The following is a 20,021-nucleotide window of genomic DNA, read 5'->3' as shown; positions in this document are numbered from 1 at the left end:
GCCAGCCATATGAGATCCTTCAGATATTGCACTTTGTCTGGGGAAATGCCTGATGACATTCATGTGGGCACTTTCTGTTCTTGAAGATCTCTGCAAGCATTCTTGCTGTCCAGTGACCTGTGAAAATGGCTGACAGGGGAACTGCTGTATCCCCAGCCCTCATCCCCATCTCCAGTTATCTTGCTTCAGTAAGAGGTGCATATGTTTTCAGTACTTCTGATATTCCATGTACAGCATCCAACAGAGCTGATTACGGTTCTAATTATTCTAGCTTAACTTTAAAAGCCTACTGGTTTCAGTGTAGATGCTGCTGTGCTGTCTAGTAGGGCCAGCATGGCTCTGCTTTACAGCACCAGGGATTTGTGGTTGCTGTCAAGAATGGTTTCATTTCAAGCTAAGAATGATGTTCTTTGAGATACCAGAGATCATAAACACCACTACATTCTTCAGTCTTCACTAAGGATTAACTGTCATGTGACAATGAGCTTTGTTCATTATATCTCAGCTTTTAAATTTAACTTTGAGGGGAAAAAAACATCACTGCAACTAAAATCAAGAAGACACTATCATTGCACTTCACGGGGATTTCTGTATAACACACACAGCAACAAGTTGGAAACACGTTTGCTTCCTGAGTTGCAACATTTCTTCTTTGGGTTTCTATACAAACATTCTGTTCTAGCGGAAACCCGAAGGACAACTTTCAAAGCTATTTAATTATGTCCCAGTGAGACTCATGGTGCCATCTTTACTACAGGCAGAAGAACTCTTTCCTTAATTTTATTAACTATAAACATTCAGGCAACTGAGTGACAGATTCTCCTGTCTTCTTTTAGCCCTGCACATCTTTTATACTGTGCCTCTGAATCAGGCCAATACTGGTTCCTCACGGATGACTGCATCTTTTCTGCAATCACACACGAGCGCCAGCACTTCCATTAACCACAGGCATGAGGTTACGCATGCTTACAGTAAGTCTGGCTTCCGAAAAATAAGGGATTTTTAAAGAAATCATTACAGAAAGTGCACGCTGAGCTTTCTGCTCTAGTTGATACTTCTTTGAGCACTGGGTTGAACCAGATGACCTCCAGAAGCCCCCTCCAAGCTCATCTGTTCCATGATTCTGTTCTGTGAAGTGTTCTCAGTTTATTTGAGCCTGTTACTACAGTGCCGGTGCGGCAGTCATTTACAGGACTTCATCAGAAAATGCGTCCAACCAATTGTGGAATGACAATTACCATTCAGTAATTAAGAGATTATTAGAGCTTGTGGGAATCCAGTTAGTGACAGAAAGATGGAAAGATGGAAGGTAAGATGGGAAAAGATGACTTCGGAGTATATTTCAAATCCCAACTTAAAAAAAAAAAAAAAAAGCTTTATATAAACATCCCAGATCTCCACTGCATTACTGATCTAATACAGAGTTGGTCACAATACCTCTTCAGATCCACCGGAGAGCAATATGAATACAATGTACGCCTGAAAAAAATCCCCACCATCAGAAACATACCCTGACATCAAGGCTGGCAGAGTCAAGACAGGGGAAGCACAGAACAGAGCAATGACTGCTCAGCTGCCCCAGGAACATCTGCAAAACATGCAACTTGCCTTTAAAAAAAGTCTAGTGTTCTTCAGATGTTAACCTTGATGAGAGGTCCAGTGATTCAGCCTTTCATAGTGCAGTCATGCCCTATTCCAGCTATTACATGCCTCATTTCTGTTAATCTTCTCTAATTAGTTCTGCTTCTCAAGTGAAATCTTGGAATCTTAATGTTTTACTGTGCTAATAGCGAGAGCTTTGCTTTCATGTTCAAGGTTGGACTGCCATTTCACCCTGTAAAACTCATTTGTCCTCCCACCACTTGCAGCTGTACATTGAGTTTTAACTTAGACTCTCTCAAAGAATTTTGCTGACTTTCAAGTTATTGAAGCTGTGAACATGCCAAAAGCCAACACGCTCACGTGTTGCTTCCTTTCCTCTCCTTGCAAATGTGCTGTATTTATTTTTTTTTTCCCCTAAAAAAGCACCTTCAGCCTTCTCCTCATGAAGGGTTTCGTGTGTTTTACAAAGTATAAGCAGATGGAGCACCACTGCACGTAAACAGTCAGCATCTCAATTTTAGGGATGAAAAAGCTGATTTAGAGAAAGGCAAGGCAAATACATCTCCCGCAGTGGGACAGCTGAGTACAATCTCCTGTTCCATGCTCTACTAATGTAGACCTTACATTCTTCACTTCATGTTAGACACACATACGCCTATATATATATATATATATATATATATAAAAGAAAATGATTATTTATTCATTCTTACATTAAATACAGGCAAACCTAGAGTAGGTTTTCAGTTGCTAACTGGAAGGACTTCCTTTGTACATCACTTTATTTGATAATTTTCAGCCTTCTACAAAGGAAACAACACACACTGTAGTCACTAACATGTCATCCTATACTCTTTACTCTGGGAGGATTAATTAGATGCAGCAATTTCTAGAGGCACATGATGGCTGAGGTGTGAGCACTGGCAGGAGAAGGCATCTGAGCCTCAGGCAAGAAAATCTCTTCTCCAGCTGTTGCTCAATTCAAGATAGCTGATTATTTTCAGGTTAAAGAAACTTGCATGGGCAAGGGGGAAAAGTCAACCTTCAGCAGCATGTAACTTAGGCTAAAAGCAGTATAAACAGCTTACTTAGAGTGTTGCTTCTGCAGCTATGGTAAAATCCACAATTCATCTCAAAGTCACACAAGGTTGATTTTAACAGATTTAAAGCTGTCACACATAGCAAATAGACAATACAGTAATAGCATGATGTTAAAATAGGAAGTTAATTTTTCCATGAGTGTTTTCAGTTATTTCACAGGATACAAGTAAAAAAAAAAATCTGAAATAAAATAATAACATGTACGTGAATGTGTTATTTAGGAAGTACCAAGCATTTTCACTTTTAAATAGTTCACTCCTAACTCTTATAGCTGAAAACACCACTCAAAATATTTTGAAGGGTTTGTAGTACATTATTCCTTGGGAGCTATTTAGGAGTTGTTTTTCTTTTTTAAATCCCTTCAGTGGGATTTATAAAGACATTGAGAAAACACTAAAAGGGTTCCCTCCCCCCCCCAGAACTGAAATGAGACAAAGCACAGTACACATACGCACACCTAATTCACAGGCTCACTGTGGGATCAGTGTTCAGTTTGAAAACTGCTCTGACGGTGAATAGCACCTCACCCTGAAAGAGTCTTTTGGAATTCCTGTTCTCTGACTTCTGATGAAGTGTGCTTGCTACAGATTAGCACACCACATGCTTAGATCAAAATGGTGTCCTATTGACAGGGTATAAGGAACTGGAACATGGTCTAGAACACATGGGATAAGAATTATGCAGGAAAGGCATCCTTGCAAAAAATAACCTAGATATCTCCACTTGTTTTTGCTCACAGTGGCAGTGGTTTTATCGCCTAAACATTTTCACTGTGGAGCACTGACAGTGCTTTCCCTCCTTCAAAGCATCACCCATATACATTTGCCTTGACACTGTCTTCACATCGTCTTGACATTGTTCTGACACCTACGAAAACTCAATCACTGTAGCAAACTGCCAAGGCAAAGCAGAGAAGCATTATAAAGGTTGTTAAAGAACTGTGAAGGACAGCAGACTAGAGAAGACAAGACCTTGCTTTTTCAAATTCATATTCCAAATAGGTTTCAGTAAAAGCTGCTTTATAAAAACTTGAGCCAAGACTGGAAAAAACCAGCTCAAAGAGTGATGGAATCTGCAGCTGAAGTTCAGGAGTTCCAGTGACAGCCCTCCCAGTGCTGACAGCTCAGGTCCTTTGAGTAGTGCTGCCTGGCAAGCACAGTGTGTTGAGCACTGCAAGGTGTTGACATGAGGATCTCCCCAGAAACTAATTTGCAGCCTGTTTTTGGGACAGTCAGGAAAGAAAGGTGGCAGAGGAAGAGAGCCTGGAGCATTATTGCCCTTTGCTACAAATAAAGCAGAAATATACATTGTTATTTCACAGCTTTCACAACTTACAGAAGCAGCCTAGAAAGCAAGCATCACCCAGCGCTGATCTAACAAATGCTGAATATTGTGGTAGCAGGAAAACAGCATGCATGGAGTTAGGTTCAGTAAATGTTACATGCTGAATAGTCTAGGAGAGGAGAAGAAAAGCAGTGTCTGCTTTTGCTGAAACTACATGCAAAGAAAAGAGAGAGAGAAAGAAAAAAAAAGAAGAAGGGCAGGCATTCAACAAACCCTCCAGTGTCTCAGTAACCAGTGTATCAGCATCTTTGGTACTCACAGATAAAGCCCTCAACACTCACAGAAGGCAATGCTTAACCTACACACTTAAAAAAAAATAGCGTCACTAAAGCAACTCCAAACAAAGAGAACATTAACTGACTTCTGCCAGCTCACTCCAGAGCCATGCCACAGACAGGTCAGCCACCACAGGCACGTGCAAAACACTAGTGCTCCTGCAGTTGAGCTTCAGAGCAATTTGTGAGCTGCTTCAGATGTAGTAGGGACATGCTTGAGGTACTTGTGATGGACTCTGCAGCTGAAGTTCAGGTGTTCCAGTGACAGCCCTCTCAGTGCTGAGAGCTCAGGTCCACAGGTGCATTTGACAAATAAAGCTTTGCATTTCAGCCATTTGACAAAATAACAACTGATATAAATGGTAATTCTGGCCATTAGGAACCACATTGTTCCCCTCTAAAAAAACTCTGCATATGTGCAAACTTGATACTAACCCAAAGTCTTCACTTCTAGAATAACAACAGCTAGGTAATATAAATATCACTTTATAAATCAATATTATTCTTGCAAACATTCAGTTTGAACCTTACCTGAAAAGTGTAGTGAAAGCATATCCACTGCAAAGCAGAGCAGAGCAGAGCTCAGCTCATTAGTGGGGCAGACTGCATCACTCTGCAGGTGATGTGCTATGCTTCCTGCAGGTCAGACACATTCTCATGCTCGAGGAAGAACAGAGCTCTCTGCATTCTGTTCCTTTATTGCATCTTGCATTCTCACCTTAAGGTAACAAGGGAGGGAAAGCAGTCTGAAGCATCATTTCCTTTGCTGCAGAGCCCCAGGCCTTTACCAAAGAAGCACAGTGCCTGTCAGTCCAGGTGAACCAGTAGCATGCCCTACGTAGAGAATAGCACTAGAACCCCTGGGACAGCAATACTGGCAGCTAGGCACTGACTTCTTACAGAGCATTGGTGCTTTACCAAAGCCTTCCAATCTGCAGGACTAGCCTGACAATGGATGCCTAAATGATCTGTTACGGGCTTAGGCTACAGAGCTAAAAAGAAAGCTCAGCCTCCACCTCATTAGCTCCCTAAGGAACCAAGGAGGAGCAAGGGACTAAAGGTGCTAATTTGTAATCTGCTGACTGCCTTGCAGCTGGCTCTGTGTAACCACCCCAACAGGAACCTGCCTTACTTTGCTTAGGAACTAAGCTTTCTGTTTCTCAAACATAATCCATAAATGCTGTACATGGAAAATGTAGCAACTACTGCTTCAAACTATAGCAGGAATATTTAATGTTGCAGGATAAGGAAAATGTTAGTACAAGGTACTTGCAACAGAATTTACAGAAATAAACCTCTTCCAGTGAACAAATATAATTTCTGTTGATAGTAGATGACAGAAACAAATCAGCATGTACTTACAGTCATACCATGCTAAGAGTAAACTAGGCATGCACCTCTACAAACTGATGATCATGAGTTTGTGCTTATCTGCCACAGGTGCCAGCAATTTTGTGGCTATTTGCATATGTTCAAACACAATGAGTAAAGCACAGGTCAGACAAAAACAGGGCAGGGGCAAAATTAGTCTAAATTACTATTAGCAGGAGCAATATGCTTCCATTTATCCAGAGGTAAAATTCAGCTTGAAATGCAGTTGTTCACTTAGTTAAGTAAACAAGATGACTTAACTAAGCATGTATCCAATTAAGAAATATGGCACAAAGGAGATGGCTTCACACAAACACAACCACCTTTGAACTATACAATCCATAGTCTATGTGAATGGTGATGGTCTAACTGCCCTGGCAAGCTGAAGGAAAAATGTTTTAGTGCTTCCTTCCTATGCTGTTATGCTTATGAACTCTTTTGATTACTAATGGAAAGATATTTGTTACATTAGGCTACCGGGGTCCAATCAATATCTACGTGTCTTGAAAAACTCAACCACAGTTGACCCTCTAATTAATATATTTTATTCATTTTAAATGAGACACTGCTTTAGGAGCACAGTAACAGTGCCTTGTTCTATTCAAGGCTGTCCATAATTAATAATCTCATTGATCAAAGGAAATGAATCCTAAGAGAAAATGGCTTTTGAGAATCCCCAGGTGCTAAGTACTGAGAATTACTTTCCAATCTTTTCTGCAGCCTCTCAGCACAGTACGCTGTGTGGTGCCCTTTGGGATCATAAAGCAAGGCCTGTCGTGGAGCTCTCTGCCAAAAATGCTCTCGGTGAGACCAGATATCCACTCACTAAATATTTATCACAATTATTGCCATCAAATCTGTCTTGGTTTTTTTTTCTTGGGCAGCTCTTTTATTCTAAAACACACCTCCACATCGTGCTTGTTTAAACAATTTGCCTTTTAGTGATATTCCTCCAATGTGAGCGGATTATTGCTTAGAGCTCCTCACAGAAGGCTCCTGGGCATGTTCTGGCACTGATTTATCTTCTGTTTTTCCTTACCTTTACAATGCTGCATCTTGCAAAGGTTTCAGAGAATGACACCCTTAATTGCTGAGAGGATTTTCAATTCCTATCCTTGCTTCTGCTCTGGCTCACTCTGGTCCTGTGCATGTAAGCCCTGAGCCCCAGCAGCCAGATTTCCAGCAGGGAGAGTAACCTTGAGGCCCAGCAGGCAACAAGTGGCAGAAAGCATTTGTATCTGCACTGTCTGTTATCGTGTAGGAGTCAAGCCAGGAGATCTGTCCTCTCAGTAGTGTATCTGAAGCAGTGTGACACACACAGCCATGAACTCTGAGATAACATCAGGTGACTCAGCCAGGCAGGCAAGTGCTACTGCACAGAAACAAGCCAGAGCCTATGAGAGCAGAGGCCCTGACTGGCCTGGCAGTGGCACAAGCTCAGTGCTCTTTGCTGCAAACATGACCACACAGAGATGTCATCATGCTCTGCCCTGAAGTGAAAGGAAGAACAGCGAGCTGCACCAATAGTCATGTGATAAAGCCAGCTCTTTATCTCTATGGGATAGTAGATGTCAAACCAGGGACTTCAGTCTAGAAGAATTCTAATTTTCCTTGCAGCCTCCAAAGTCTCATGCATCTCTCTCTGCAGGAAAGCAGTTCCTGTTGTCCCTCAGCCACAGTATGAGTTTTATTTAATTTATATCATTCATTTTTTTAAATTTAATTTGTTTACATTGCCTTGCTATCAGGTCCTATTAAGACCTGGTTCTTCATCAAGAAAGAGCCCAGCCAGAACACTCTACGACTGTAGTATGAACAAGGAGAAGGTGGTAGCTTTCAGAGAATGCTGGAAAAGCAGTCCTGCAGACTACACAATGTATTGTGGATCCAGGTACAGTTTTACCATTAATCAGCTATCAGTTCTTGAAATCAGAGAGGAAACCAGAACTAAAATAAATTACAGAGCTAAACTAATCTGAACTTTCATTTAATGTAGCTCAGAGCCTTCTTAAGATCTATTTCTGAATCTACTCTGGAATTGAAATATTCCTTCCTCATATAAAGCCATGAACCAAATCCTTCCTCTGTTACAAGTCAGAAGACTTTCAGGATGGAACAACATGTCTGCAGCCTGTTGCTCTTGCAGGCAAGAGAAGCTACCATGGTGCAGCACCCATGGTGGAGCTTCACCACTATATGAAACTGTAGCATTCTCACCCACTGGAAGCCTCATTATAGCCTTCTATTGGGTCTGTGACTGAGTTTTACCTGTGAGAGGTCAATGAGGGCAGCTGGTGCAGATAATGACCACATCATTGTCCTTCACCAATCTCATTCAGCATCAGAGCTCTGCAGAAGCAGAGCAGGTGGAGCCTCTGGCTGCACCCTTTACACATCTGGCTTTAGCCTGGTCAGCAGTACAGGAGCTGCTATTTTCCCCATACAGCTTCTAAACCCCTGTTGGTGATGAATTCACACAGGGAAGAAATCATAGGTGATTTCTGAGCCAGAGGGTTATTCAGTAAATAACAGAAAGGGCAGCAACATGATCTCCTCCATGAAGTTCACCGCTCTGAAAAAGATGGACCGATTTCCCTGCGCTCTGTACTGAAATCACAGCGCAAAACATATCCAGCAAAACAATGCCAATCTGCCACAGGGCTGACTGTTTTTTTAAAGTCTGGCGAGACTGGAGAAGCGGCGTCGTGATTTTGATACAAGAGTACTGTTGCATTGTATGAAACAAATTGTGTGAGAAAAGGACTATGCACACAGGGAGCCCAGAGGGACAGCACGCGCTCCGGTGGCTATGTCAGCAGTGCGATGCTAGTCAGAAGTTGGAGCTGATCTTGCTGTTCTGCTACATTTTGCTGGCTTCAGCAAAGTTTAGTCCTCAGCCGTGTTACTGAGAACCTACTGGAGGCAATCCCAGCATCTGCACACATCACTACACAGCTTTGCACTTACAAACTTTAAAACATTTGCTTCCTTACAGACTTCAAAGCGGAGCACAGTAAGCCAGCTGGAGAAGGGAACAGATCTATGAAAGCCTTATGCGTTTTGTCATGGTTTTGCCCCAGTTCTAGGGTATGTTAGAAAGCATCATTTTCTAAATATGCATTTTGTTGCTGGAGGTTTGGCTGTGCAGAAAGGATATGGTGAATCTGATATAATGTGCCTTGATGGCATCTCCTGGTTATCCAGACGCTATAAGACAAGTGCTTATGGAGACCATGTTGAACTGGGAATCATCAGCATATGCCTATGCGATACACCTGACCACATCGTCTTCCCCATGATTTACCACCATTGTATGTTTGACCAATGAGCTTATACATGTCTTCTTGAAGCCAAAATTTATCCAGGGTGTACAGAAATGGAAATCTAAGATTCTGAATCGGTGACTAACAAAGTGAATGTGAAAATGTTGCTTGCATGAAAAGAAATTCTTGCTCTATGTTACAAATTGTTTTGATGCATTTCTATCACCGAGGGCCTTAAACATACCTAATTTTGACTTGGAAAAAGAAATCACACCTGCATCACTGTTACAAACATTTGCAGTCACTTTCTAAAATCACAGCACCTGTATTTGTTAATGTGCATCAAAATCACTGCTGTGTGCATTTTCCATATTAAAAAGAGGAAAGGAGAGGAGAGGAGGGGGGAGGAAGAAGGAAAGGAAAGGAAAGGAAAGGAAAGGAAAGGAAAGGAAAGGAAAGGAAAGGAAAGGAAAGGAAAGGAAAGGAAAGGAAAGGAAAGGAAAGGAAAGGAAAGGAAAGGAAAGGAAAGGAAAGGAAAGGAAAGGAAAGGAAAGGAAAGGAAAGGAAAGGAAAGGAAAGGAAAGGAAAGGAAAGGAAAGGAAAGGAAAGGAAAGGAAAGGAAAGGAAAGGAAAGGAAAGGAAAGGAAAGGAAAGGAAAGGAAAGGAAAGGAAAGGAAAGGAAAGGAAAGGAAAGGAAAGGAAAGGAAAGGAAAGGAAAGGAAAGGAAAGGAAAGGAAGAAGGGAAGGGAAGGGAAGGGGCAATGGAGTGGATAGTAGAACCAAAAGTAAAGAAAATGCCTTCTAGTGGATTTCAAAAGCAAGCATGCAGGGACAGAACTTGAACCTGAAGTCAATTTTGCAGTCTGTGTTTTGCAGAGAAGCGTGACCATGCTTCCTGTAGCCTCTCAGGGCTCTGTTGCTGTTTCCCTCCTTAGTCTGCTACATGCTTGCTTCCAAGGTGTATGCTTTTGCCTTCTTTTTTAGGAAAGCTGTGAATGCAGGTGGTACCTCCCCAACTGCAAATATTGCTTTCATTTTTCTCTGGGTTCACACAATAAGTTTGGAAACATACGGATTTGTATCCCGAGCCATATGCTGAGGATATCCCCAGCTTTAATGAAGATCCCAAAGCACTACAGGCAGAAAAGGCACTGATTGCATCCTTAGTACCTAGTTAAAATTGGTTTAGATTTTGAGCACACCTGATTATCTCTGTTTTTTGCCTCTGAAGAAATAACAGAAAAGCTGATCTGAAGCTGGCCGCTGGATCCCCTCCATCTGCAGGTGATGAACTGCAGTTGTTCATCACCTGCCCACTTACCCCCATGTCCCTGCGTGGAGGATTCCAGCTCTGCTGCGTTAAGAATAAATTCTGCTGCATGAATTAAACTAAAAGTGATTTTCATTACTTTGCCACAGCCTCAAATTACACTCCCATCTTTACTCTTCTCCAGACTTAGGAGATATGGATGTGCAGATATACTGTGAAACCATGAAAGAGGAATGGTATATTCCAACAAAGTGTATACAGCAGTGGAGATTCCACAGCAGCCACTAGCACAGTTTCTAATCAATGCAAACACTATTTAGGATAGAAGTGAAGAGTGGCTTTGAGAAGAAAGCATTTACCTCATTTTGGAGATGATTTGTTTGCCTGTTGCTGACAACAGAGCTCATTACCTAATGGGCTGCAGCCACCCCTCCCTTGCACTAGCTGGACAGTGTGCCAAGCGAATGCCTTTGAGCAAGCACACCTTGCTGCAGCAGTACAGCCTGCTAGAACATCCATCAAACAGACAAGCAAGTCTGGGGTGGCACAACAAGAACAAGATGGCAAGGGAAAATGATGGCAAATGGTAGCATCTTTTGTTCCTGGGGAGCAGCGCAAGTTATCATGAGCTTGCAGAACTGATCAGCAGAGACACTCATGTAATAATGTGCTCTGTAATTTGAATCACAAATAGCTTTGATCTTAAAGAGCTTCCTAAACAACATTTTAAAATAGGCATAGGAATAATGACTGAACAGTATCACATTATGTAATACTTCTCCTTCAGATATGTTAAGTTACTTCCCTTGGGCTTTGGATACAAATGTATCTGAAAGCATTTTCAATATAAAATAGAATATTTCAATTAACTGCCCCTTTTCTTTTGTGCCTGTGTGTGGTGCTGGTTACTATGGTTATAACCATGATTCAAGATTTAAAGCCTGAAAGCGGTTTCTATAACAACATGCTAGGCCATTTTGGACACACAGCTGAAGTTAGGGATTCAGGATTAACTCTTTATGACCACAGTGACAAGCTCCTGCGTGTTTGTTACAGGTTCCCTCCTACTTTCCCAAGGTATACTTTCTCACTGAGCAGATGGAGCCATAATTCCAACCATGGATAGCACAGGGCAGGTCCTAGAGAGTGGCATTTCCATCCCCAGTGAAGTTTGACAAGGAGAAACAGCATCGCAGCATCTATAAACTGCTCATCGGTTTCAGTAATTAGGACAGCAGACAAGCATATTGGGAGATGGGCTGAAATAGGGACGAAATAGTGTTAGTGCAATGTTTTGGAAGTTTGAGATTTCAGTTTGTAAATCAGAACTGTGTGGAAAAAAAGGTGATCTATTCACACTCTTGATGGAAATGTTATTTTGGGGGCTAAGACAGCCCCTTATCTGGCAGTGCTTAATCCAGAATGGCATGCTTTTATTTCTTTTTCTTCAACATTTGCCAAATGCTTATCCTTGAATGGCATATCTGCCTTTCAGTCTACAATGAAGGTATCTGAACCCAACCTCTTACTCTTTAGATTATGCAGATGCATTCACTTCTTCATTAGTTCTTCAAGATTTAATATACATGCGCATCCAGAACTTTCTAAGACTAACCTTGCAAGGAAGTTATTGTCATTGTGATGAACTGTATTTTCCATGTTACAGTACACTGTAGATAAATGGAGATATGCTGCATTATACCAGAGCCAGGTGCTATTCTATGCAGTACTCAGTGCTTTGAGATACGTTTGAAATAGCATGTCACTAGAAATATTCAACACCACGCTGAAGTTGCAGATCTTGATATTTCATCAACAGATTAGTTTTAAAACCTCAAGGACAAATTTTAAACAAGAAAATAATACAAATATGCTCATTTCTAACTCCAGATGCCAAACTATCGGTGCCCTTGCTACCCTCATGTTATATTCAAAAGTTTGTTTTAAAAAAGAGTCCTCCTCAAAGCCCAGAGCACAGTAAAACTACTGTTATTGATGACTATGGGCATAAAAATGTTAGCATCTCCTCATAGTATTTTTGTTTTCCTCCTTAGAAAATTGACTGCCTCTGTTAAGAAGCTCAGAAAAATCTCTGCAGCATATGTAAAAAAGGCCCTGAAGCTGTTAGTGCTCAGAGCCTCTGTATGGCTTAGAGTCGTCCCATCAGGGAAGAAAAGGCACATATGAAGAACAGCCTTATGAATCACAAGGAGCCCCCAGGCACGATGAGATGATTAGTGATGATTAGCAAAGTGCTGGCATAATCGCACTGAAGTGAACCCAAATTCATACCAATGTGATTGGCGGTGATTGAAATCTGATTTTAAATGACGCCGCTGATTAACATATTTCACCAACTTGTGGGAAGAGTCACCTACAAGAAAGAAGAACGAATCTCTGCTGAAAGACATGTCTGCCAAAAACAATGGTTTGCAAGGTTGTCTGTGCACACTGAATGGCTGATTGCTAATCTGATTCGCAAAATTGGGGAACTGGCAATTTAATTTAAATTGCACCAATTTGAGAAAGCAGAATATTTTGAAAAGCACACAAGAAGGTTTTAGCTCTGAGTCAAACAGAACCCAGAAAAACTCCATCCAATCCTTGGGAAAGATTTGAGATCAGGCTCCTCAATATCACTTGCTTAACTGAAGATCACTAGTTTCCTTTACAGGAGCAGGGAGACCTCGTGCCAAATAGTTTCAGCTTTCTCAGAACTCCTCCCCTGCTTATTTTACCTTTCTCACTAACTTAATTTTACCCTACTATGTTCACCTCCATGCAGCTCCAACATCCCAAACCATTCTGTATTACATCGAGTCACTGCCCTGGGAGGTGTTCAAGAAACATTTAGATGCTGCACTAAGGGACATGGCATAGTGGGTGGTAGGGGGAATGGTTGGACCTGATGATCTTGGAGGTCTTTTCCAACCTCAGGGATTCTACGATCCTGTTTCCAACAGTTTCTGATGTCTAAGGAGAGAGTTGGGAAAAAAAAAAAGAAGCAGGCAAAATCATACTTTTTAAGTACTGATTGGTATATGAAAAATTGAGATTATATAATCAAGAGCATCACTAACTTAAGTAAACTTATTCAAGAAGAAAAAAAACCCTACTTCACCTTTCTCAGCATGTCTTACATTTATTAACTCCAACACTTCTAAAAGACACATTTCTGGCAGTACTGGCCATTTCCCAGTAGATGGCAAGCTTCACTGCAAGGAATTCTACTGCCAAATGCCTCAGCGACGTGAACAGGATTTAACCAGGGTAAAATGCTTGGCACAAATTCCTCTAGTAATTAGATTAATGTATCAATGTTTATAAAGAGACTGATAATTAACTCAAGTGCCAGTCAACGTAAATCCAAAGTGATCAGCATTTTGTTTCCATTTTTTCTGATGCAACATAGAAGTTTCAAGAATGTCTGTCAGAACAAGTCACAGCCAAAGTGATCTTACTTGCGTAAGAATGAAAATGACTTTTCTGCCTACCAGAGACATCACACGAGGCCTTTCCTGATTAACCTTGTGCAATTTTATTAAAAACCAAGCCTCTGCCAAAACCACCAAAACATTTATTTCCCTTACAACCCTTTCTGCAAGTGCAGTAGAAAATATTCTTTAATCATTTGCTCAGACAGAGTCAGACTTCACATCAGACACCATCACACCCAGCCACATCACATCACAGAGCACAGGGGTTTCTGTTTCCACATGCTTTCATCTTCTTCCTCTGCTGTTCCCATGAAGCTCTCTAAAGCAGTAGGTTCCCAAATCCATCCTTCCACATCGCTCTATTGCAGCAAGGAAACTGAGTGTCCACAGGGGAGAAAGGGAGGTGCTATAAACAACTTTTTTTTCCACATAGGTGGGAAAACAGGTGGAAAATAGATTCTCAGACTATGAATCCAAGCTCCAAGGATGTTCTGAAGCACACGTGTGATTTAGTAATACGACTTTTGTTAAAAAAATAATAATAATCATAGGATGTCCTGGTAAACTTCACACCACTCAGTCTGATAATTGCATAGCCTTTGATGATCACCTCTACGAGATGCAGATTTGTGGTAAGACTTGCAGTTCTTTCTGGTTTACTCCAAGTGCTGGGGAAGTCCTCAGGACCTTTTTTGTTTCCTTCCTAGAGTCACTTTCCATGAGAAATGATTCCAGGTGCCTGTCAAACTCCTGCCAAAAGAACTCTACATGCATTACTGGTCACAGAGACGATATTTGCCGTTGTGTGGACATGTCACTTGACACTATGGAGGAACTCTGCAATAAAACCTCTGATCCTTGCTCCTCAAACCCTTGTCTTCAAAATGCTACCTGTTTAAGTTCTGCTGGAAACCTCAACTTCACTTGCGAGTGCCCAGATGGGTACAATGGGACCACTTGTGAAATAGCCATCAGTATGTGTGACACCAACCCCTGTGAACATGGAGGCACGTGCCTCGATGGCCTGGCCAGGCCCACCTGCCTCTGTCGCACAGGATTCACAGGTACACGCTGTGAAATGGATGTTGATGAGTGCAGCTCGGAACCATGCCACAATGGAGCGGTGTGCAGGGATGGGATTGATGAATACTCCTGCTACTGTGTCCCAGGCTACCAAGGCAAGCACTGCGACCTGGAGGTGAATGAATGTGTGTCAGACCCATGCCTGAACGGGGCAACGTGTCTCAACCTTATAGGGAGGTATTACTGCATTTGTCCACTTGGGTACACAGGTAAGCACTGATTTAAACAACCTTTTCTCTGTGTCATGGAGAACTACTCCTATACAAATGCACACACACATTTAGTCATACCTATCTTACTACATGGCCTTCAGCCTCAGCACCAGCAGCTGCTGGTACAGTACGTGTTACACCTTATCATATTTGACTAATGATATTGCATAGAGAAATTTCACATCTTCCATAAGCTACAGAGCACTCTAACAAACATCAGACTGTCACAGGTCCAGGTTAACTTTCATTTTTAGCAGAAACAGTCTCAAAATACAAGTCCTTAGAGTGCTATACACAGTTTTTCATCCGCAGACAAAACTTATGTTTGACAGTGATAAAATTAGACTTAATTAGACTTGGTTGATTTGCTAATCACAACAAAGAGTATTCTTAAACCTAGGCATTTGCTTTGCAGGAGCCTTTTCTTTTAAAACATTCTTCTTTCATTTTCCTCTGTTTTCTGAACAAAGGTATCTTTTTCAGCAACTTTCAAAACGTCCAATTCAGATTTTCTTTCTCTTCTAATGGATTTCCCTTATCCACCCTTGCTAACAGGCCTCTTTCTCCTCTTCTATTTTACTGGACCTCAAGGCCAAATAGATTATTCTATCACTTTTCCTCAACATCAATTCTCAGAATGGCTATGCCTTTCTGGTTTCATTCTGGTAAGTTTTCCTAAGCTCTATGTCCTACTGATGTCATATATTATAACTCAAATTTTCCCCTTTTACTATTCTTCTGATTTAGCCTGGCTGAATCCACAGATAGTTTTCTTTTCTTTTTGCCAGAGGAAAAGTTTCCAAAACTCATTTCAGGCTTCTTTTTTGGGACGGAAAGCTGCAATACTTGCAGTATTCCAGACATTCAAAAAAGCAGTAGGTTCCAGACACTCAAAAAAGCATGCCTTCCTCTATAAAGCACCTCTGCTGACCAGCTCACATGATACAAGAAATTGCAGCTGGACATGCTATTCTTATAAAGAACAGACATTTGTCAAGAAGGAAGTTATCTGTTTAAAATCAAGGAACAATTATCCTTAGACACAATTCCTATTCTTCAGGTTTCCAGCAGTTCAAAGTTGATGAAATTTTACGTGGCCATGTAGTGGCCTTCCCAGTTGAGTTAGAAGGTTTGGTATCAATGTCAACAATGAGCAGTGCTACAGAAAAAAAAAAAAAGTGTAGTACGAAAGCCTAGAAAGAAAGATTTTCAGGACCAGAAAAGGGTAAGAAAGCGAGGACTAAGATAAAAACGTCCTGCTGACAGAGAAAAACAGACATTTTACAGCCAAATTTTAGCTTTCCAAACAGTATCGGGGAAAATCAAAAAAGTGCCACTACATCTGCAAAAGCCATCCCTCCCCCTGCCCATAAGTCATACATATCCTGAACTCACCACTTACCTTACATAGACCTTGACTAATTGTGTTGACTTTCTCGCCCCTGCCCTACCAGAAACACAGGATGCGTGTGGAACTAGAACACCACGTAAGTTACATAGAAGGAAAAGTGCGATCAGGTTCCCAAACTGCTCGTTTGGGGATAAACTTCCATTTTATCTGGTCCCATTTTTAAGGTTTAGGTGTGATTTTTCTTGCCTACTTCCTCTACTGGAGAGCACAGAATCGCTGCAGAGGGCTGTTCCCTTCAAATTTCAAAGATGAATTCATAGATAGGATAGAAAGAGAGTGCACACTGAATCATTAAAAAGCAAAAAGGGGATGTGTTTTAGCAATGCATTGCCAACTAGGTAAACAAAGAAAAAAAAGAATCACACAGCAAAAGAAAGGGAAAAAGAACAGGTATGGCTTCAAGTGATTCAAATGAATAAGAAATAAGAGATGCGGTTTACAGCTCCATCCCAAAAGCCCCATGCAGGAGGGGAAGTCAGAGGTAAAAAGCAGCTTTCTAGCTCTGACGCAGCTCTTGTTGGAAGCCAGCCCTCAGTTAGCATCCCATGTGAGCAGGGTGAATGTTGTTTGAAGGAAGCTTGTTACCTTCCTGCCACCCCGCTGCTACCAGCGGGTGTCCGAGCCCGGGCCAGGCGAGGGGAAAACTGCACAACCAGGGGAAAGCAGGAGGAAGGAGAAGCCTATTAACAATCAGCATGGCTACTCTGCAATGATTAGACTCAGCCCAGACCTCCTGTGGTATTCAGGAAACTGTATTTGTTTAACCTGTGCTGTCAGTGAGGCCCAGGCCTGGATTTGTAGACCAAGAACTCAGCTTGAGAGACAGAACCTACACTTCAGAGACAGAGGGAGAAAACATAATAAAATAATAAAAGCCCAGACAGAGAAGTGAAGATTTAGACCAAAATAAACTGCTGGAGGGAGCTCACCCTGCTGGAGTCGCCCTGCTTTCATCACAAAATTCTGCAGGCTTCCAGGTGGATGCTGTTAGGTCTTGCCAAAAACAAGCAGAGTCACTCCAAGTGCAGATCACTCAGAACAAGCAGAGTTAGGAGATTAGAGAGCCAAGGAAGGAAAAGATGTCTAAAACACAAAGGAGAAGGAGCTGCAGTGCTTTGACACAGCTTCGACGCTGCTCTCAGCAGCACAGAGATGAATCACCACCGCACTGTACAGGAGTGGCAGGCTGTTCCTTCAGCACTAAAACAGCAGCTTTTAAAGGCTACTTAACCAAATGATTTATCAGAAGCATTCTTTTTTGTTGTTTTCTGCACCTTGCTGTGAGTTGTGCTAAATGCACAAGCCAGGGGGATTACTGGATGAAAGCCCCGAGGTGTCCCCACTGGTAATAAAAACCCTCATTTACTCTGCCAGGGGATCCTGCCAACCATTAGTTATCCCAGCCTGACACCATGAATTATCGTGGGAAGTCATCCAGCCTCATCTCATTTCCCTAAGATGTTAAAAAGGTGATATCTCCTGATATGGAGGTAGAGAATGCACAGTAAATTCTACAGCCGTAATGTTAACCAAATGCCTGAGTTACAGGCTGCAGTTGCTACTTGCTTCGTGGACTACAACTGGTATTCTGTACAATTGCTACGCTGCAGCACTTCCTAAAATAGCTGAGAAATGTCACACATAATTCTTACACAAATGGAAGAGGTTAGAACGCACCAAGAGCCCAAGACTGGAAAATTTAGCATGAAATCTGCAGTTTCTATGATAATGTTCTACATGTGTGAAATTATTTACAAGACATGTGTCATGCAGCTGTTAAATAATGAAGCCCAATTGCCTCGTCGAAGTTTTGCTGGCTACCTTAATCAAATGCTTCTTTCCCTCCACTGGCCTAATTACACTTGCTTTAATTCACCCCAGCAGGGCCGGGCGATGGCGCCTGTTGGCTGCCCACAGCCGGGGATGCTAATTACCATGCTGCACTCTGCCAAAGGAAGCCAGTCCTCTCAAATGCTTTGCTGTGAACTACCCAGGACATGTGACTGCTCCGAAAACCAGCCTGAGCCCAAGACAGTGGCATGCCTTTTGCATAGGGAAAAGTGCTTCAGGGTCAGATGAGATAGGTACAGTGGGCTACGTCCATTCTTCATGCAATACCATTTACTACGATGCAACTGAAACAGACTGTACTGTACGAGGAAATTATTAACTGCTGAATCCTAGTTCTCACTCAGTATTCCTAGCAGTAAATACACACCATGCAAATGTTTACAGCAGATGCACTGTATGCCTTAAGCATTAAAAGGAACACTCCCACAGCCTTTAGGCACCCAGTTGTCAGGCTACCAGCATGGAACATCTATCCCACAAGCTGGTTGTTGGTACAAATGTTCACATTGCTATTCAAACCGGTGCCATGCCAAAAAACATAGAAAAACTGCTAAGTGGCAAAAAAATCTTGTTGAATCAAAGCACCACTGCTGCTGTCCTTGTGCCTGCCTGCGCTCAGCCTTGTTGTGCCAAAACATCACTTCACCTCGCCCTATAAAACCAAACACTTCCTTCCAACAGGGGATTCTTCTATGAGTTCTGCTGGAGGGAAGGCACGAGCTCTTTGCCTGCTCTTTTAGATCTGATGATTAGGAAAAACAAGAAGGCTATCCAACACACCCCATCTGGGTGGTGGGGCACGACCTCAGTCCATACAGACAGAGGAATTCTAGGAGGCTCTCCCCTTCCCAGGGTGCCTGAGCTCCACACCGCAGTGCAGGAGGGGAGGGGGCCTGGATTTCCACCCTTCCCCCCCCATCCCCCCCCCTTGGGGTGCATAGGGCCCACATATTCCTCTGTCCAACCCTGTCCACAGGCAGTGAGTTGGAAGTAGGGGCCACACGCCTTTCACCTTCACCTGTGTTTACCCTTTATTGTCAAAGAAAAGCACAGCAGGACACATCTGGAAAGCAAGCAGTATAAGTACTCCCCTAAGAAACCAAAAAAGTTATAAACATCACTTATATCCATCTTCCCTGTCTCAAGCACCGGTGTGGCCAGGTACACACGGCACTGCCACACCTCCCTAACTCCTGGCCCCACGGAATGGCCAAGGAGTGCCCGGCACTGCCCTCCATTCCTGCCTTCTGGCACATGATGTTTGGCACTCAGCATATTCATGACAGAACATGAGACTGAGGTGCAAACGCAGATCCAATCTTTTCATCTCTCTCCCTCAACATCTGAGAAAACCTGACAGCAGACTCGCTGCGGCTGGGAAGGAATCCCCATTCGTGCGGCACATCACATCAGCTGGGCACATCAGGGAGGGAAGTTTTCTTCTGAGGCAGCATTGCCAAAGGCAGGTTGCTGGGCTGATAGATTAAAGACGTGAAGCACAAAACAGCGCTGAGCTCTCCTGCTAATCGCCACGGTCTGAAAGCTGGCCGGGCCGAGGCTCAGCTGAGCGGGGCTTGTTTTGTCACATGGCTCGCAGTGCTCGCCGTGAGCTGTTAACACACTCTGGCAGATTTACGGTCACTAGGCACACTTCTGCAAACACATTGCTTACAATTACAGCGGATTCACAGGGCAATGACTGCACCAGGGATCGCTCACTATGTCTGGATGCGATGCACATTACCATAAATCCACACAGGATCACTGCGGTGCTCCCACTGGCAGCCAAGTCCCCAGGGCA

General features: G+C 42.6%; 1 protein-coding gene across 2 annotated transcripts in view; it reads left to right on the top strand.

The window, feature by feature from the left end:
- The window catches only part of CRB1 (crumbs 1, cell polarity complex component), a 90,383-nt gene that overhangs the window by 10,221 nt on the left and 60,141 nt on the right, over positions 1–20,021 (top strand). The window contains exons 2-3 of one of the 2 annotated variants that reach the window (XM_046944989.1): positions 6,414–6,497; positions 14,371–14,955. In XM_046944989.1, the coding sequence (XP_046800945.1) occupies positions 6,414–6,497; positions 14,371–14,955 (669 nt within the window). The remainder of the gene's footprint in view (positions 1–6,413; positions 6,498–14,370; positions 14,956–20,021) is intronic. The other variant, XM_015290380.4, reaches the window with a different exon arrangement.

Source organism: Gallus gallus, chromosome 8 (genome assembly GCF_016699485.2).
Source record: "Gallus gallus isolate bGalGal1 chromosome 8, bGalGal1.mat.broiler.GRCg7b, whole genome shotgun sequence".
Classification (NCBI taxonomy): domain Eukaryota; kingdom Metazoa; phylum Chordata; class Aves; order Galliformes; family Phasianidae; genus Gallus; species Gallus gallus.
This window is presented reverse-complemented; position numbering and strand designations above follow the sequence as displayed.